The 17,566-nt window shown below is 36.9% G+C and overlaps 3 protein-coding genes across 9 annotated transcripts in view; 2 read left to right on the forward strand and 1 right to left on the reverse strand.

Moving 5' to 3' along the window:
* Positions 1-3,191, forward strand: part of nop5 (nop5 ribonucleoprotein) — a 3,995-nt gene extending 804 nt beyond the window's left edge. For all 3 annotated transcript variants that reach the window (XM_022814155.2, XM_022814156.2, XM_086975525.1), the window contains exons 3-5: positions 323-453; positions 625-831; positions 1,616-3,191. In XM_022814155.2, the coding sequence (XP_022669890.1) occupies positions 323-453; positions 625-831; positions 1,616-2,582 (1,305 nt within the window). In that variant the 3' untranslated portion in view covers positions 2,583-3,191. The remainder of the gene's footprint in view (positions 1-322; positions 454-624; positions 832-1,615) is intronic.
* A 264-nt stretch (positions 3,192-3,455) lies between these two features.
* On the reverse strand, positions 3,456-17,450 carry LOC111253913 (eukaryotic initiation factor 4A-I-like). 5 transcript variants are annotated; one of them, XM_086975515.1, is made up of 7 exons: positions 17,263-17,450; positions 12,449-12,674; positions 8,017-8,240; positions 7,552-7,703; positions 7,039-7,297; positions 6,589-6,859; positions 3,456-6,127 (listed from the first exon to the last, which is right to left on the reverse strand). In XM_086975515.1, the coding sequence occupies exons 2-7, from the start codon at positions 12,645-12,647 to the stop codon at positions 5,115-5,117; spliced, it is 2,118 nt and encodes a 705-aa protein (XP_086831641.1). In that variant the 5' UTR covers positions 12,648-12,674; positions 17,263-17,450; the 3' UTR covers positions 3,456-5,114. The 5 variants fall into 5 exon arrangements, with proteins under 5 accessions (XP_086831641.1, XP_022669889.1, XP_086831640.1 ...); XM_022814154.2 differs by having other exon boundaries at positions 17,254-17,450; XM_086975514.1 differs by lacking the exon at positions 17,263-17,450 and adding an exon at positions 16,959-17,228.
* Positions 13,212-14,796, forward strand: LOC111253915 (transmembrane protein 223). The gene is made up of 2 exons (XM_022814157.2): positions 13,212-13,689; positions 14,268-14,796. Exons 1-2 carry the CDS (start codon positions 13,442-13,444, stop codon positions 14,659-14,661), a joined length of 642 nt encoding a protein of 213 aa, XP_022669892.1. The 5' UTR covers positions 13,212-13,441; the 3' UTR covers positions 14,662-14,796.
* Positions 17,451-17,566: the final 116 nt, after the last annotated feature.

The raw sequence follows: 17,566 nt of genomic DNA on the forward strand, positions 1-17,566 counted from the left end.
ATATATATATGGGCTTTAACCCAGGATTACTACAGCTTATAGTCCTAGTCCTCAGATGAAGCCCAACAGTAAAATGTGTCGCCCACTACATTGGTTTCGACAAAAAAGAGACTAGTGTGTATAGCTGGCTGAACAGCTTTTCGTATTTAAATTAATAAATACAGTGGGTAATGCGGATGGACTACATGATACCTTGATCTTATTCTGCAACACCAACGAAGAAGAGCGATTTTGTAAGAACAGGTTTTGAGGAATTCAGAGTATATAATTTAATATTTGTCATGTAAAATTGATTTCATATCTTAATTTTTACCGAAAACAGGTTTTGAAGAAGCTAGCTGTTAGCGACGCACACGAGACTCTGGCTGTTGCAGACGCCAAGCTGGGAAATATCATCAAAGAGAAGATGGATATTCTTTGTGTAGCTAATTCATCCATCCAGGAATTGATGAGGTAAATTTTAATTGATCCTAAGAAAACGTTGCATTATTCTTCTTCTACTACTCTTCATGTAGAGATACCACTGATAATAGTTATTATGTATTGTTGCCAATTATCATTTATTTTTTTAAATCGTTGAAATGTATTCTAATCAGTGTTTTCCACTTCTCGCTACTGCTTCAGATGTATCCGGTCTCAGCAGGAAGCTTTGATTACTGGGCTGTCTCAGAGGGAAGCAACAGCAATGGCTCTTGGTCTTGCCCATTCTCTTTCACGATACAAGCTCAAATTTTCACCAGATAAGGTAGACACAATGATAATTCAAGCGGTGTCATTGTTAGATGATTTGGACAAGGAGCTAAATAATTACGTCATGCGGTGCAAAGAATGGTAAGATAGTTTCGTTTCTATTTGTGGTGCAGCGTGGACCGAGGGCAACGATGTGACAACCTTTCACTTCGCCTGTTTATGGTCATCGATAAGCCATTGATACATGTCCATATACCACAGTATGGCACAATAGCATACGTGCAGTGACCCTCCTAGAATAAGAATAGATAAAGATAACAAGCGTTTCAGAGTCCCTTCACGGTAGTACTGCTATTCCGCGTGGTGCTATCCTGCTACACAAATGGCATGCTGAAAACATCAAATAACATCCATTATTTTTAACTGCGACGACGAGTGTTCTTTATCGCAAGGCAGTGGCGTTCCAAGTTTGAGTTTGTCTAAATTTATAGGGTCTGGCATCCTGGCGACAACCGTGTACTGGTTATCGGTATCGAAAACGGACCCAAAAATAACTGCCACCCTAATTACCTAGAAGCTACTACTTTTAAGCTTCTAGTGCGCACGTGTTCGAACAACATCGTTATTTTAAATTGTACTGTTTTGTTTAGTAAAATAAGAAACCAAGTTATTTGATTGTCAGTAAAGGCGTCGTAGTTGGAATTCTTGATGACAAACTGGCCCTATGCATAGATTGTTTTTTAGCATTCCTACAAGAACTGGTCCTTCTCCGGCCGAGCCAAGCATATTTCTGGTTCAGTCAAGTGATGGATCACACATTAGCGACGCCCTTATGTAAAACCGTTTACGCTGGTCGTATTCCATAATATTTTATGTATGTACTTCGTTTTTTTCGAAAGGCTAACTTGTATTCTCTACGTTACAGGTATGGCTGGCATTTTCCAGAAATGAGTAAGGTGGTGACGGACAACATGTTATACGTTAAAACTGTGCGCAAAATGGGAATGCGTAGCAATGCCATTAATTTGGACTTATCGGATATTCTGCCCGAGGACCAAGAGGCAAAGATTAAGGAGCTGGCTGAAGTCTCTATGGGTACAGAAATTGCTCCTGATGACGTGGCTAATATTATGCATCTTTGTGATGAGGTTATTCAAATGACCGAATACCGAGGGACCCTTTATGAGTATCTTAAAAATCGTATGACAGCGGTAGCTCCTAACCTGACAGTCCTTGTGGGTGAATTAGTAGGTGCTCGTTTAATTGCTCATGCCGGTTCACTATTGAATCTATCTAAGCAACCTGCTTCAACTGTCCAAATTCTTGGTGCAGAAAAGGCACTCTTCCGCGCTCTGAAAACCAAGCACGATACACCCAAGTACGGCCTTATCTACCACGCACAAATGGTGGGTCAGAGTAGCCAAAAATGTAAGGGAAAAGCATCAAGATGGCTGGCAGCGAAATCAGCTCTTGCCATCAGGGTGGACGCTTTAGGCGAAGACACTGACACTGAAATGTCGCTTCGAAATCGAGCCAACCTTGAGGCGCGTCTCAAGATGCTTGAAGACGGTAAGCTAACACGAATATCGAAGACTGGCGGTAGCAAGTCAAACAAATTCGATGTGTATCGACATAAAAGTGAGATCCTTGAATATAAACCCGCAAAAGACTCTACCTTAGGAAAGAAGCGCAAGACGTTCGCCGATGATGACGACGATGCCCCTCATGAACCTAAACAGTTCATTAAGAAATCAAAACATTCAGATGTGCAGCAGGAACAGGAAGAGGATCAAAAGGTGGAACAAGGCAGCGAAGAACAGTCTCCGGTTGAAAAGAAGAAAAAAAAGAAAAAGAAGTCAAAGGTTGCTGAAGAGCAGGAAGAGGTTGAGTGAATTTGGTAGAATATTCTGGTCCATTCCTTACCCGATGCGACAAAAGGCCCCTAGTTTATATAAAATAAGTGTTATATGTGTATTTAAAGATGGAAGTAAGAAAACATCATTTCAAGTGGCTTCTTCGTTTCTCACGCGCATCTACTAATCGTATTTCCGATTAATTCAAACTCTACAAAAGAAGAGGAGATCCCGTTATTATTAGACAACAGGCAAAGGGTAACATTAAGACGAATTGGCTGGACACAGATTACGTTAAGCTTTATTTAGCAAACTAGGTTTTTTGTTTTTTGCACTTGAGGTTCTTTCTCTAGCCTGTTGATGAACATTCTCCGCAACAGTTAGCTTGTCAAGGAAGATGTAAACGTAATATCAATGAGATCACAAGTGATGCATCCGGCAAAGTTGAAAAGAAATTGTTTTATCGAAGTCTGGTAAAAGTGTAATGTAGACAAACTGCTATATGATGATCTGAGTGTAAAGGCGAAGAAGTCCATACATGATTGTGTATAAATGGGTATGCCTAACTCATAGTTAAAATAATTATGTAGTCAGAATGAAGTGATGCTATAAGTGTATACTAAATTTGTGGTCTGCTTAGAAATTTAATTATTAGACGTGTATTTTTTGTTTTTGTAAAATATAAATTTTAATTTGATAATATTTCTTCGAAATAATGTTGGCATTTTTTGCCTGATTTATTTAAACTGCTGCTGTTAACCAATCTTCGGACGCTTCTATGAGTGCTTTCCAGTATTGCAAAAGAAGTTTTGTAGAATGCTCAAATCATAAAATGCTTTAATTAAAGTATCATGCTTGATAAATTAAGCCTGGGCCCGGTCAACATTAGGCTGGGAAAAACGAAGCCAAACGGTGTCTTTTCAGGATTTTATTTCAAACAGCAGTCAAAATAAAACAATTAAATGACAGATATTTACTAACATAATCGGATAGAGATATTTCAAATTAGCATTCACATAATGCGAAAAGATTTTTATCACCATAAATTGAATTTGCTCCTAGCTGAAAACTTATTTCTAAATATTCTTCCATAAATGAATAAAACTTTATCATAAGGTGAAAAAAAGCTGAGTTTGTTTAGATATAACAGAATTTATTCTGCATATTTGTCAACCGTAAGATTCGCTTATATGTGCAAATGTGCTAACTTGCATTAGCTCCATGAACAAACACCCCATGGCGTAGTTAAACAATTTTGTTTGTTTTTTAGTATTATTATTGCCGCGGTACAGATTGTCTATCCTATTAAGATTTTCATTTTCATACCTAAAGAACCATTGAGATATCACCACTCATTTTTCGGTCAACATCTAAATATACATTTTTGCCGTGGTATGAACTAAAACAGCACCGAAAGGTCTATGTGCTATTACTATATTTTTTGAAGTTTCTTTTCGCTCTCTATCGAATTCGCTCCTACATTATTCGGCATGAGGGTGTGTGTTATTCCGTAATGCTCACGTACCGTATGCGCATAATATATCCGTATATAAACATTTTAGCGAGCTTTGCAAATATTTCGCTCATAATTTATTTTTATGTTAACACCCAGATACAACTCCGTCTCTTCAAGTCTATTGTCGTCTGCTCTTCATGGATTTAGCAATTACAGATTCACTTCTAAATGTCAACTTCTATAATTGAATAGTAACAAGGGCATGTAACAATAGCTATACATATTTAAAATCTAAATTTCATATGACCATTACTAGGATTATCCACCCTAGTTACTAATGTTACTGCAATAAATTAGCCTAAAATTCTAATCAATATGTTCATCACGAAGCACGTGATAAATCCCCTTTAAGGGGTCTCACTGAAACTGTACTCAATAACTATAGGACACTAAACCTTTTATATCGGCTAAAATGTTTCGATCGCGGAAAGGTGATTATAATGCTTCTATATGCTATTATTATATTTTCTGAAATTGGCTTCCGCTCTCTATGAAATTCGCTCCTACACTATCCGGCGTGAGCGTGTATGCTATTACGTGATGGTTAGGCACCGTATGTGCATAATACAATAATATATCTGTATATTAACGTTTTAGCAAGCTTTGCAAATTATTCGCTCGTAATTTTTATGCTAACGCTCAAATACAACTCGGTCGCTTACAGTCTATTGTCATCTGCTGTTCAGAGCTTTATCAATTACTGACTCATTTTTACCTCATTTCATTGACTTCATTTCTAAATGGATACACGCATCCAGCTGATATTATTGGTTCACAAAAGAATCTTGCCACTGAAAAACTTGTACATACTTTTTTCAAGGAGGAACATATCATAGGATCGTGTACAAGTCATCTTTTTGTATATATGACAAGGGCACTGATTTGCGTGAATCGCTTGAGATCGTTTTATATGATTAGTACTATATAGGAATATCTCTTTCCACAAAATTAAAGTTGCACGAGACACTTTGTCTGTTCATGAGGGCCCAAGAATGTGCTACTGTGGGTTCGGCGCGTTTTACTTGTTTTGTTTAGTAATTAAATGTAGTTTATTTTCAGTTCGTTTTTTGAAAGTACGAGCTTCGACTATAGAGCATAGATTTTATGTATCTGTTGTACATATTGCTTAAGCAAGCCTGGCTTTCCCAACGAGCACCGATCACCGAATTCGGAACACGCAGCCCGGCATAGGATGGGTTTATACCGGTAAATGAGCTCTGTCTCAACAGTGTAGGCTCAATTCTAGCCAAACAATTTAGACTTTGGCTTATGTGTCCCTTTCGAAGGTTCGTTACTGGATCGTTGAACGGGGCGTATTTTGGCCTTATCGCATAAGGAGTTAGGTCGTTCGTTTGTATAACCGAATTGTCCTGTTGAGATTCTTCATCCGATGTCTCCTCGAGCATCTCCTCCTCTGGCGGGGCAAGTGGGGTGAGATCAATGTGCGGCTTCATTAGCGGATCCCAAACAAGGCTACCGTTAAACTTCGGTACGTCCATTTTTGCTGTCCGCACCCTGGCAAGGCTCTCGAGAGCTTCATCTATGCTTCCTAAATGTAGATCCTCACAACTCGGAGTGAAGGCTTTCTGAATTTTTTCTACTAGGTGAAGTTCGTTCCATGACGTATGTACAGGATCGAAATTGACGCTGTTATTCGAGTTCGATCGTTGATGGAATGGCGTGCAGGGTTCTGATTGGGTAGTTACAAAATTCCGAATGGCCTGTTTCCGCCGGAGGCTGCTTTTGCGAGAAGGACATCTGCTAGAGGCTCGACTACCAGGTCGGGATTCCCCTCTGCTGCTACAATTACTTTCTGAACTCATCGATGTAAGGGGTGTGCGTGACTCATCTTCGGCTGGTGTTAGTTCTTGCGGCGTAGGCGGATATCGAACGTGATTGATGATGGCGCCCTCTGCTGGCACTGGCTCATTGGTGACCGTTAAAATGTGTCGGAAGTCGCGGAGTGTCCCAATAAATTGAAGAAGCACGTTTGAATCTGTAGTGATTTTCTGCAGGGCGTCTGACTCTGTACCTTCGGCAGCTATACTCACGGCAATACCAAAGCTTCCTGTAATCAGAACATTTAAATTACGGCAATTCCCCATAAAACACCAAATCGAAATACATAAATAGTTCTATTGAACATGTAATTCCATATAGTTAGGCCGACAGCTTATACACAAAATGATCAAGCTTATGAGGAATAAAATTTGGTAGGAATACTGAGAAATTAAGTGATTTAGGAGGTTGCGCAATTAGTAAAGTGTATATCAGGTGTCATTCTATGCTGACGAAAAAAACTTATTTTGAAGGCGTAAGGTTAAAAAGAAACAAAATACCGAGATGAACTTGAGTTACATGCTGCTGCTATGATTTACGGTACTGACAAAAATATAAGGGTACGGCCAGTGTAGAATAAATAGTCTTAGAAGTCTTAGAAGAATGGAGTCCTAGAGTGAAGTTATTAGAAAAGGGCTTATCCTTCAGATGAAGTCTCGTCCCTGCACTCAAACGTTTAACCCAACGCACCGTATCTGCCAGCACGTCCTATCCTGTGCAAGTAGGTTTCCTTGTCATTGGGCACTTCAAAGTTGATGACCACACTGATTTTTTCAGCGTCGATACCTCTAGCAGCGAGATCTGTCGTAACGAGAATCCGACAACGATTCTGTTTAAGCTGTACTAATGAACGGATTCGTTCACTTTGACGTTGCGCTCCTGATAGAAGTTCGCAAGGAAAATTCGATTCCCGCAAACGGTCACATAGCATTTCAGCGCGCATCTGCGAGTTGAGAAATATCTGTAGAGGCAATATTAGGAGAAAAAATGCGTAATTTAGGCTTGCCAATATAGCTTGTGGTTTATTAGTGCGGTTTTTCTCATCCCTAACTAACTGTTAGGCAAATTCTTGAAGGGTTTGAAAATCAGTACAGCACGTTAGACAAGAGTAACGTAGAAAAATAAATCTTTTAGACATACCAGGCACTGAGTGTAGGGAACGTCAACCAATATTTGCAGCAGAACCTTGAGTTTCCGTTGGAAGATGATGTGTGGAATGCTGTGATAAGGTACGCTATGGTAAAATTGCCGAATACCGAGTAGCACAGGGTCGTCCGAATTTAGCCGGACGACAGTTGGAGCTCGCATGTACTTCGACAATTGAGAAACTATCTCTGAAGGGAACGTGGCGCTCAGTGCAAGCATCTGCTTATTCGCCGGGAGAGCCGCAAAGATCGAGCTAAGTTTGAGTGAAGTATAATGGGATAAGAAGGAAAATTTTAAGACGATCATTGATGGTTTTACCAAAATGTCGTTTTCGAATAACCAGGTAAAACTTAATTTTTCTTTCAAGCTTCCGCTTCAAGAAACCAATCTAACAGATATAATTTTTCATAAACATTTGCCGCGTGATATCTGTACAACTCTATCGAAAGATAATATATCAAAGTGCCATGTATTCACGCATCCAGACAGAAAATAATTTGTACTAACTTAATATCGTCGTGAAAAGAAGGTTCAAGCAATTTATCAGCTTCGTCCAGGACAAATAAACGGATACTTCGCGTTTTAAGCAACCCTACTTGTAAAAGTTGTTTTGTACGGCCTGGTGTGCCCACGAAGATGTGACACCGTCGAATTTTCACCTGAATTCAAAAAGATGTGAGTTAGTTTTAAGCTGTATAGACCATAGTCTGAAGAGGCAATCTGGAGCGTACGGTACGGTGGACTTTTACTGCACTCTGTAAGCATGCTGTGTACGGATTTAAGTGATAAAAGAATTCATTAGTTTTGCCGTTAGCCAAAATAACATGCAACTGTAAAGATGTACTAGAAGTTCTTTGCAATTTAAATATCTACCTTCTTGACAATAAGTAAAGTAGGGTGTTTAGTGGAGACTGCAATGCAATATTTGAAGAGAGCACAGTTTGCATTTACTCGTACATATACATCACTAACCTTATCCTGTTCAAGAGCGATGCCGCCGATAAAAGCGAAACATTTCAAGCCAGGATAGTCAACCCCGATACAGTTGATGTTGTCGCAAATTTGTATTGCGATTTCGCGTGTCGGAGCGAGAATTACCACTTGAACCTGGTTAAGCTGCACATTGACCATTTCTAGAGATACAACAGCGAATACGCACGTCTTACCCGTACCCGATTTTGCCTGGATTATCATATCTTAACGCGAATTTAAAGTTAACCGTGTGTCAGTCATGTATAAGCAAAAGAAAACACAAATTTCAGTTAAAAAACACCTGTAATACCAATGGCCTTTACAGAAACAAATGTCTTTCAACAAAATTTTCGACTGACATTAAGCGTTCTTTCAATTATTTAAAGTAAAAAAAAACTAAAATTACATTTTTTAGTTTAATCTATTGCGTTCATATCAAAGTAAGATTTCTTTTTGTAAAAAATATGGCTAAATTTTATCAAAATATATTTTTACTTGTTTTTTTTTTTATTAATTCTACACCTCACATTTGTTTTAAAAAAACTGTCTCATAGAATTCGGACATTGCAATAATGAAAACATGGTGACAAGAGAAACGAGGTAAATGTCGCATAACACTTATTTTGGTTAAGTGTTTAATAATTTGTATGGTATTTTTGCTCTTAACATTCTCGGACGTATATGAAGAGAAAGCTGAAGTTCATTTGTTTGATAGAGCTATTTTGATTATATAAAGATGAGGACAGAATCACTTTTTTTCTGGATTTTCATTCACAACACTAAAATGTTAAGTCCTCAGACACGCGTTTCGTAATGCGCTCTATAAATGATAAGCTTGACGATAAATAAGGTGAACCATTCATACTTGACCTCAAATTAACATATTTCTGAACATATATGAGACTAATGGGAATACGTAAATGGGATAAATTAAATTTTATTCAATATGTTGGGTCAAACTAACAGTTGAATAGTGAGTTATGACAGCTTTATTAGAGCGTTGATATGAAATGTAAAAGTTCATTACAACCGCTTAATAGCCAAATACTCGAGCCTGCTTCACCAGTTACTCGCGAAATGCCGCAGAGATTTCAGTAAACTTAGTCGCTTTGAAGATCAAGCTAAACTTTTATATTGTAAATAACCATATCATTAGTCGATAGGCGTTATGTAGGGCAAACCGTAAGTAAAAGAGTAATAACAGTACAGAAGTAAAGTAACAAGATAAGCTAAATGAGGGAAGTTGCTTAGATTTTTGCACTGTTCTAGTATAAAAGGCAAGGCAGTCCTTTACAATCACATAACGATGAACTTACGATATTTTTATTTAACTTACAATAGAATGACATGTTTTAATAAAAAGAATCATGTATATATGCAGACGCGTTACGTTTTTTAATAGTAAAGATTTAATGGAAAATAATATTGCGTTACATCTTGCACATTTTTAATGCCGTATATGGCCTCAAACGAGGGATATATTATTTTCCTAACCTAATTTAATACTTTTGTATGACTTAAGCGTAACTTTTTGATCTGTTGTGCCACCCTTTCTGTTTCCTAGAGCCATATTTACTTAACATGTGTACATATGAAATCATGTCGATCGTAAATCCATGGATAAGGGAATGTGTTTAACAATCTTGTTGGTACTTTCATAATGAGAAGCCATCTGCTCATGCATTTACTAGTCTAAAAAAGCGACGCGCATAAATTACAGTTTTGTAAGCGATCCCTACTGAACCTAACAGGCCCATCACAACAGATCTAACCCAGCACTAATGTTGAACAGCCCCTAAATATTTTGAACACATATTCCATTCCTTTTTTATGGTATACTAGACGTATAGAGTATAACAATACGAACCAGTGAGATATGAAATGCCAGTCTCGTATAATTAAATATATAAAGACAAACTAATATTATTGCCTTTAATGGCACAATACAAGTATGCCTGGAAGTAAAGCACATGACGATAGGCATGTTTTTAATTTACTTGTGTTTAATTACGGTGCCCACTGCTACTGGTGAAATATAATATATTAAATAGGTCAATCTTCAGATCGCACGGGCCAATTTCCTCGCAAGTTCTAGTCGATAATAATGTGATACTATGTTGCACTGTGGATTTTAACAAAATTAATCTCATTATTTTATTGCAGCTTCATTTACAAACATATAAATGTCAAGACATCGGTGCCAGTTAATGTGATAAGGCATCGCGGAAAGTCTAAAAAGCTAACAAATATAGACGTTTCAATGAACTTAATGGATCTATAATCATGCTAGAACTCTCTTTTTGGAAGGACCCGAGCTAATTCCAGTACATGCTGCTGTTGGTATCACATGCACATGCAAATCTTGGTAAACGCATTCTAAAAATGGAGTTTACGTTCTACAAGGGACTTGAGCAAAAATATTACTAATTAGCTCATTAGTTGCATAATAATGTACTATTACCTTACAACAAATACTATATAATGAAACTTCGTGTACTACATTATACACTTATAACACATCTCTTCTTTAGGTCATTTATGCTCACCCCTCCATTTTTAGCCTTTCGCGATCCGCCCAGATTTTTAGCTAAGAGCAAAATGAAGCCCCAATAAACAGGATATTACTTCCTTAGTATATGACAATTCGAAATAAGGTGTGAAATCATGTGTTTGTACAATGTATGACGCAGCAGTGCACCTTTAACAATTTATATATCAAATCATGGCTGATCAGCCAATATCATATCGGTGTACAGATTAGTGAAGTGGTACTTTTCAGATAAACGATATTTAACACTATTAGCATTAGTTATATATCTTAAAAAATACACATTTCAATGGCCGTTACTTATCATTAATGTGGTCAGTAGAATAAGTAAACGAATGTGATCAAAGCTCTATAAAAGGACCTAACCCTAATTTAACTTTACCGCAGCGAGGCTTTAGAGTGGTTGGTTGTTATACACGTTAGGTAGTCCTTCTGTTAATTTTATCTTATAAGCAGGTGCGATTCCTTGTGGAATGAACAAATATTTTAACTACAACGTGCAAATATGCTTGTATACATTATGGGAATATCTTTGTGTTGAAAACAAATTTACTTTTTTGACAGCGAAAATCCTGCAGTCCTCTACTTTTAATGAGGTTTCAATTTGAGCTCCTTCTTAGCCCTACACCAGCTAATTCAATGACATAACCTCTCCTTAGATGTTTCTATCCACAGCTTTTTTAAAAACACTAATAATCTCTGCCTTGATTAAGTTCTACATCTTGTTGGAGTACCCTAAAAATCGTCAATTCTTGGTAATTGAATGATTACTGAGTAATAAATTCTTCGTCTTTATACTAACTATATTCTAGAATAGATAGATGTAATTATTCATTTGAGTGAATAAATGGTCAACTAATAAAAAAAAACAGATGTGTGTTTTCATCCTTTTGTTGCAATGCATTCATCAGCGACCCTATCGTTGATTAACCAGAATATAAATTCAATGCTTCCATGAGCTCTTTCAAATGTAAACTTTATCTAAAGAATTAGCTTGTTTCTGTAATAAACCTATATTAAAACGACTGTTTTTCGCTTAGGTGTTCTGATACGAAAAATCCAAAAAACGTTCACCGAAACGAAACATTTACTGTAGGACACAATCGTATATGGTGGTTATGACGCAGTGCTCTATATTTAATCTATCGCAATATGTTCGTACATTAAGTTCAGTATTAATTAGAAATGTATATTGTAAATGCGTTATATATATATGTATATATATATATATTAGGCTTCGAATGCTGCCATTGACATCTTTTCTATAATCTTTTTGTTCACCTAGTATATATTTAGCTCGCAAATATCTCTCTCTGCCATTATGTCATCATTACAAATATGTATATGATATAATTAACTTCTTAAATGTTGATTTGATTTCTTCGCCCAAATCTAGATAATCTGCGATGTTCGAAATACTTTTTTGCATTTCATCTCTGGATCTGAAGAAGTGATAAATCATAAATGGATGGCCAGCGAATAACTTAATGAAAAACAGTCAATATATTGCTCAATCGATAAAGTTGTACGATACAGTTTCGCTCACGTCGATGACAAAGTTCAGTTTGCTGTTTATACCTCACCGGTGACCCTGACCCTTCATACACATATAATTCAACACAACTCCCGCCTTGGCTGGCTGAATACGCAAAACAATTGTTTCCTGTTCATTGTCGAACTCAGATATTGACTAGGATCATAGTTCACTACAGGAATAATAATATTAATAATCATGTAAAATGGTATTCGAATGTATGTGTTTTCGGGCTGCCTCTTCTAGAATGTTAACAACACGTTTTGGACTATGATCATGTATCGTATGGCAGACATAACGTGTATAACGTGATCGTATATGGCTTTTAGGGTCGAATCTGGTCAACTTACCAACACCACATTTAGCCATAGGAATCGCTTTGGCCTGAATCGGCGATGGTTGTTGAAAACCTGTTCTGTTCAAGCCCGAAAGTGTCCTCTTGGAGAGTAACAAAGCCTCAAACGTTTCCACTTGACTTGTCGGCGCCACATCGCTGCTTCGACCTCCGCCGTTAGCGCCATTGTGGGCCAGTCGTCGACAAATTGACATCTCGAAGACCGCGCGAACACCCCCGTTCTGTCGGCGAACAAGCACACGACGTCACAACAATGAGTCGCAACACAAAGTCTCAGAGGCTAACCATTCTGACAAAGCACGCTTTCTATATATCATTAATAATTCCTCGATGTCCACACTGGCCCCTGCTTGCGGATGCACACACTACAACTGAGTCGTTCGTTTCCATTTGCCCTTCCGTTTTCTCTCTCTGTCTTGGCAACTGGTTGCAACAGTGCTTATCCGAAACACTGACCGAGCTCAGCTGATTGACAAACATGAGCGACGATAAAATGAGCTCAGCCGTCGTCTGCTAAGTGTTTCAAGATGGGGAAAGGGCACACAAGAGACATAATCGAAACGAAGAAGAGGTATTTTGGTCTTTTGGTCCATTTGAATAATTCTGCAATCATTACAAACAAGTCGTAAAACCATGCACATTAAACAGCAGTGGCTTTAACGGTTCGAATTAAATAGATCAATTGAGCGTCACAGTTCGAAAAAAAATACGTGGATACTTTGTTATAAATTAAGAACACAGATCTATGAAAGAGAGGAAAAGGACATAGAACAATGTCTGTTTACCGCTCGCGGATCTATTGTCTGTACTATGGTTGGATAGAGAGGCTGAGGTAAACAGGAGACACGCACGTTGTGCGAGATCGATCTATAGAGTACGTGGAAAACAGTTGACAGAAACATCACGAAACAACTACATAGGGAGGCGCAGCGGTTGTTCCTCGAACCAACGCGTACTCAGTTTATTGCTAGACGATAACGTAATCGCGATGTTGTTTCGCTTAGGAGAGAGACTGACGTTGGGCGGTAGATTTATTAAGCAGTGGCATAAAAGAAGTTTACTATCGAATTTTACTCTGAAGTGGATATCGGGTGGTCCTAAAACAGAATTGATATATGAACACCATAAGCCAGGAGTAATCATGTTGCTCAAATTTTTTGGAGCATCCCAGTTAATTCTTTGGCCATACATGAACTACGCTATATGTGATCTCTTAGAGAGAAAGAAGACCGTCAGGTATGTACTTGTATTATATAAAGGCAACACAGAAGTATAGAATATTATCAATAATCGCATCATGCGAATTTATATTTTTTCAACGGAATAGATAATCTATAATTTTACTTACCTGTATAAGTCTAAGCAAATATTTCATATGATCATTAGAAATGTTCAATATAGACAATCCAAATTAAATATAATTTATTACTATTTATATAGAGATTAAACTCTAACATTATGTCTTTACTTTTATTCTAGTAAATTAGATTTTTACCTCAACGACGTTAACCATTTCAAAATTCTTAGTGCATCTCGCACGTTTGATGAATAAAAGATCAATATTTATTTAGACTCGACAAATGTCATTACTAGCATTACCCCTATTTATAATATATATTTATATTCTATTATTTCTCATCTATCATGTTTCTATATTTATTATACAATCAAAAAGATAAGTAAACCTATTAGAAAGTTGTTTTCGCGTTTCCTTATTGGAAAATATGAGCGCGCTTTTTCCAAAACAGACAATGTAGTAGTATGTATTTTGCTGTTTTTCTGTCGTCTAAGGAATTGACAATTTACAATTTCAGGAGAAATCCTGAAGGCGACAACACGACGATGAAGCGCATATCCCGGAAGGTCGCTGAAAGCTCGTTCTTTTATTTTGCTCAAATCGTTGGAATGGGAATTGGATTATTGCTTGCTGGCGCTTCATTCCTCGTCGCCAAACAAACAGCCAAAAGGGTTTTTCTGCTAGGCAGAAGCCGTGTTCAGTTCGAAACCTACGGTATTTTTATACCAGAAAAGTTTGAAACTAATCTGGAGCAAGTGAGTGCCAAACGGGGCCGCAATCCCGAGGCTCTCTCTTATATACCTATAAAGGTATCAGAAAGGACATTATATGTGCTTCTGGACCAATATGCAGGCCATTTCCCTGTGCCGAAACTTTACGATAGGACTGTTGGCGTAACAAGGCCTTTGTAATCGAAATTCTGCAAAGATTTAGGATTTTTCAATCGTATGGATACTCGCATATCGTAGTGCTCTCGCAAATTAAAATCGGCGGCGGCTAATTATAACGAGGGGAGTCACAATAAATGTTTTTGGACGTCTTTAAAACCACGAGTTCTTGTTTAGGTAGGCTTTCAAAGATGTGTTTCTACGTTCTGATGAGTTCTCGATAATACTAGTGCTAAAAACTTGTCACAGACAAAAAACTTCCTAAGTGCAATATGCAGTAAAGCAACGTCATATGACTGTTTTTAATCATATCGCACCAAAACCTTAATTCAATTTTTGGGACTTCATCAAGTCAAATTATTCAACCATACACTTTAGTAAAACTGATTTATTCATTTATTTTTAGTTATTATTTAACATATATATAGATATTTAAAATTAATCTGACACATCTATTGGTAAAAATTCCGTTGGAACTTGGAAATGCCAATCGTTATCTCCGTCACACTGATCTGTGCCAGCTTTACAGCGATATTTGCTTTGCTTAACTGTTTATACGTGTATTGGGTTCTTTCTTGAAGTTACTTATAGCATTTAGCTCGTTCAGTAATCGTGAAAGATCTTTCGCGAATTTTTACGAATCCCGCAAATCTGAAAATATTCTCGCAGGCTAATGGCAATAAGTCTGCGAACAGCTTTATAAGGTCGACGTAGAGTAATGTCACTCTTATGCTCTGTCGATCTAAGTTGTACCACCCAAAGGATCTTAACTTGATCCTAACCAAGCTAAAACAATCGTTAATTATTACTTGAGTATTAATACGTTACGCCGACATGTATGTTATATTGTTTGAGTGGGTTAAAGTTTTTGAATCTAAACACCGTTTTATACGACTGCTGCCTTCTTAGAGATACGAACGTATTTTTCTCCATTTTTATGGGTAGTGCAATGATATTCGTTTAAACACTTCTTTGGTAAGCCTACAATCTAAAATAAAAAGAACTTAAATTATTTGAAATTGCAATATAACTTAGCTCGTACGCGCAAAACGTACACACTCTTTTTTCTTAAGCCAGTAAGCTAATGTATCGTTAACAGATATTTAACACTGTAAATGTTTTCTGAGGTTAAAAGATATCTATAACAAATATATGGTAGATGTAAATATAACAGAGTCTATGAAAGTAGCTTGAAGAATAGTTTTAAGTCCACATTTAGAAAATTCTAGAATTAGAGAAAAAAAAAAGTAATAGAAGCTGTGTGTTGTGCGAACGTAAAAATGGGGTGGAAATGGCTAGCCGTTAAGTTACAAGTCGTAAAAATAATTTTTTATTAATGCTTTCATATCTTTACCCAGTAGCAATCTGCGGTAAGAAGCATAGATAATGTTACTAAATACTAATGATTAAACAGAATCAAGCTACAGAAAATGAATGAGAAATGGTGAAAATTCATTATTATTTTTTTTTTGAGCTTCGTTTATCTGAATTATAACGTGAATTATGTAGAGGACGTAATTACAATACTTTGTTTACTACAAGCCTTGTGTATTTGATAGATAACCTTGAACTTGTTATACGGTCAAAAATTAAGCATATCGCCTATTCTCGGACACAAGTATGTGATTTCCTCGATACCTTTAGAAATACGTTTTTGTCTGTAAAGAACGAACAAATAAAGCTTATATATTGTGGGTAAATTCATTTATCTGCAAAACATAAATTTAATCATGCAATAACAAATTTTCAGCGAATCTCTAAAAATTATATTTACAAGGTGGTGATTAACTTTAAAAGGTGCCATTTGTATCCTGTGCGAGGCATGGTATATAAAAAATGAAATTTTAATTGCTCAAAAATCTGCTTGAATTGAAGATGATTGAACCACCTTAGGTCATTCACCACTTTGAAAGATCATCATACTGCGATGGATATCGAAATATTCACATTAAACTCTCACATGGTTTAATTATAGTAAATGCATTCTCACTTGTGATTTAATTAAAAAAGTAGATGAAAAGATTGGGCACGGAAGTCTGCCGACCTTGAGCATCAGTCTAGAAACATATTTTGAAGTTTGTACGTAAAATGATGGGTTAGAGTTAATTAACATTTAAAAGATTCTTAAAGGGCCAACTATTATAATAGATCTGATTGGAAATACTGGAACTTATGACAAAGTGAGTATTTGCATTAGCTAACAAAGAACCCCAAGAGTAACAAAACCACATTAAACTGTGAGCTCTATCTGAGCAGCGCAGCATACATCGTATAAAGTTGTGTCACCTGCATATTTTTTCAAAACGAAATTCGGTGCGTACCTTCTGTTGATACCTGTCGCCAGAAAAGGAAGATTTCTTTTAGATGTTTTTTTTTTAAAAAGGAACATTTGGAAGAAAAATCCTTGCAAGTCTATTGGAACCCAGTTTTTGGGTTACCTTTTTGGGCTGATTCCAGAAAATGGGCTTTGTAAACGTGAACACTTAAGTATTGTGCAAAACAGACTGATTTTACAAAATGTAATACAGTCTGCCTTGTACAGCCTTGTGAATGAATGTTTCCTATTCAACAATGGCTATATATAAATTAATGGCCCATTTCATTAGAAGAAAATACCCATCATACAGTCGCGCAGCGGAATCGACGAAGAAGCACGTATATAGCTGCTATCCAATTCACAGTAGGTAATTTCCAATACTGCGCTCTTCACCTAAAGTCTCCACCTAAAACGCTCTCCAGCCTAGGCAAAGTTTGAATTACAAGAAAAGACACAGGCACTGTCTAAACTAAATCGGTAAAGCATGGAAGGAAAGGTGCCCCTTAGCTGTTGTATCTTTCGAGTATCACTTCCGGTGCACTCGAAGAGAGAAATCGGCAATGGTATGAACAAACAATCCATAATATAAAAAATATAAACCTTCTATTATTC

This window comes from Varroa destructor, unplaced genomic scaffold, assembly GCF_002443255.2.
Source record: "Varroa destructor unplaced genomic scaffold, Vdes_3.0 BEIS01000007.1, whole genome shotgun sequence".
In the NCBI taxonomy this organism is placed as follows: Eukaryota; Metazoa; Arthropoda; class Arachnida; order Mesostigmata; family Varroidae; genus Varroa; species Varroa destructor.

What these genes read in the sequence shown, in the direction of transcription:
- LOC111253913 (XM_086975515.1), bottom strand. Translation starts at nt 12,647, where the DNA reads ATGTCAATTTGTCGACGACTGGCCCACAATGGCGCTAACGGCGGAGGT. An exon ending in TCGCTCTTGAACAGGATAAG is followed by an intron (nt 7,704 to 8,016) that starts GTTAGTGATGTA and finishes TTTTGAATTCAG; the next exon opens with GTGAAAATTCGACGGTGTCA. An exon ending in AGGACGTGCTGGCAGATACG is followed by an intron (nt 6,128 to 6,588) that starts GTGCGTTGGGTT and finishes TTCTGATTACAG; the next exon opens with GAAGCTTTGGTATTGCCGTG.
- LOC111253915 (XM_022814157.2), top strand. Translation starts at nt 13,442, where the DNA reads ATGTTGTTTCGCTTAGGAGAGAGACTGACGTTGGGCGGTAGATTTATT. An exon ending in GAGAGAAAGAAGACCGTCAG is followed by an intron (nt 13,690 to 14,267) that starts GTATGTACTTGT and finishes TTACAATTTCAG; the next exon opens with GAGAAATCCTGAAGGCGACA.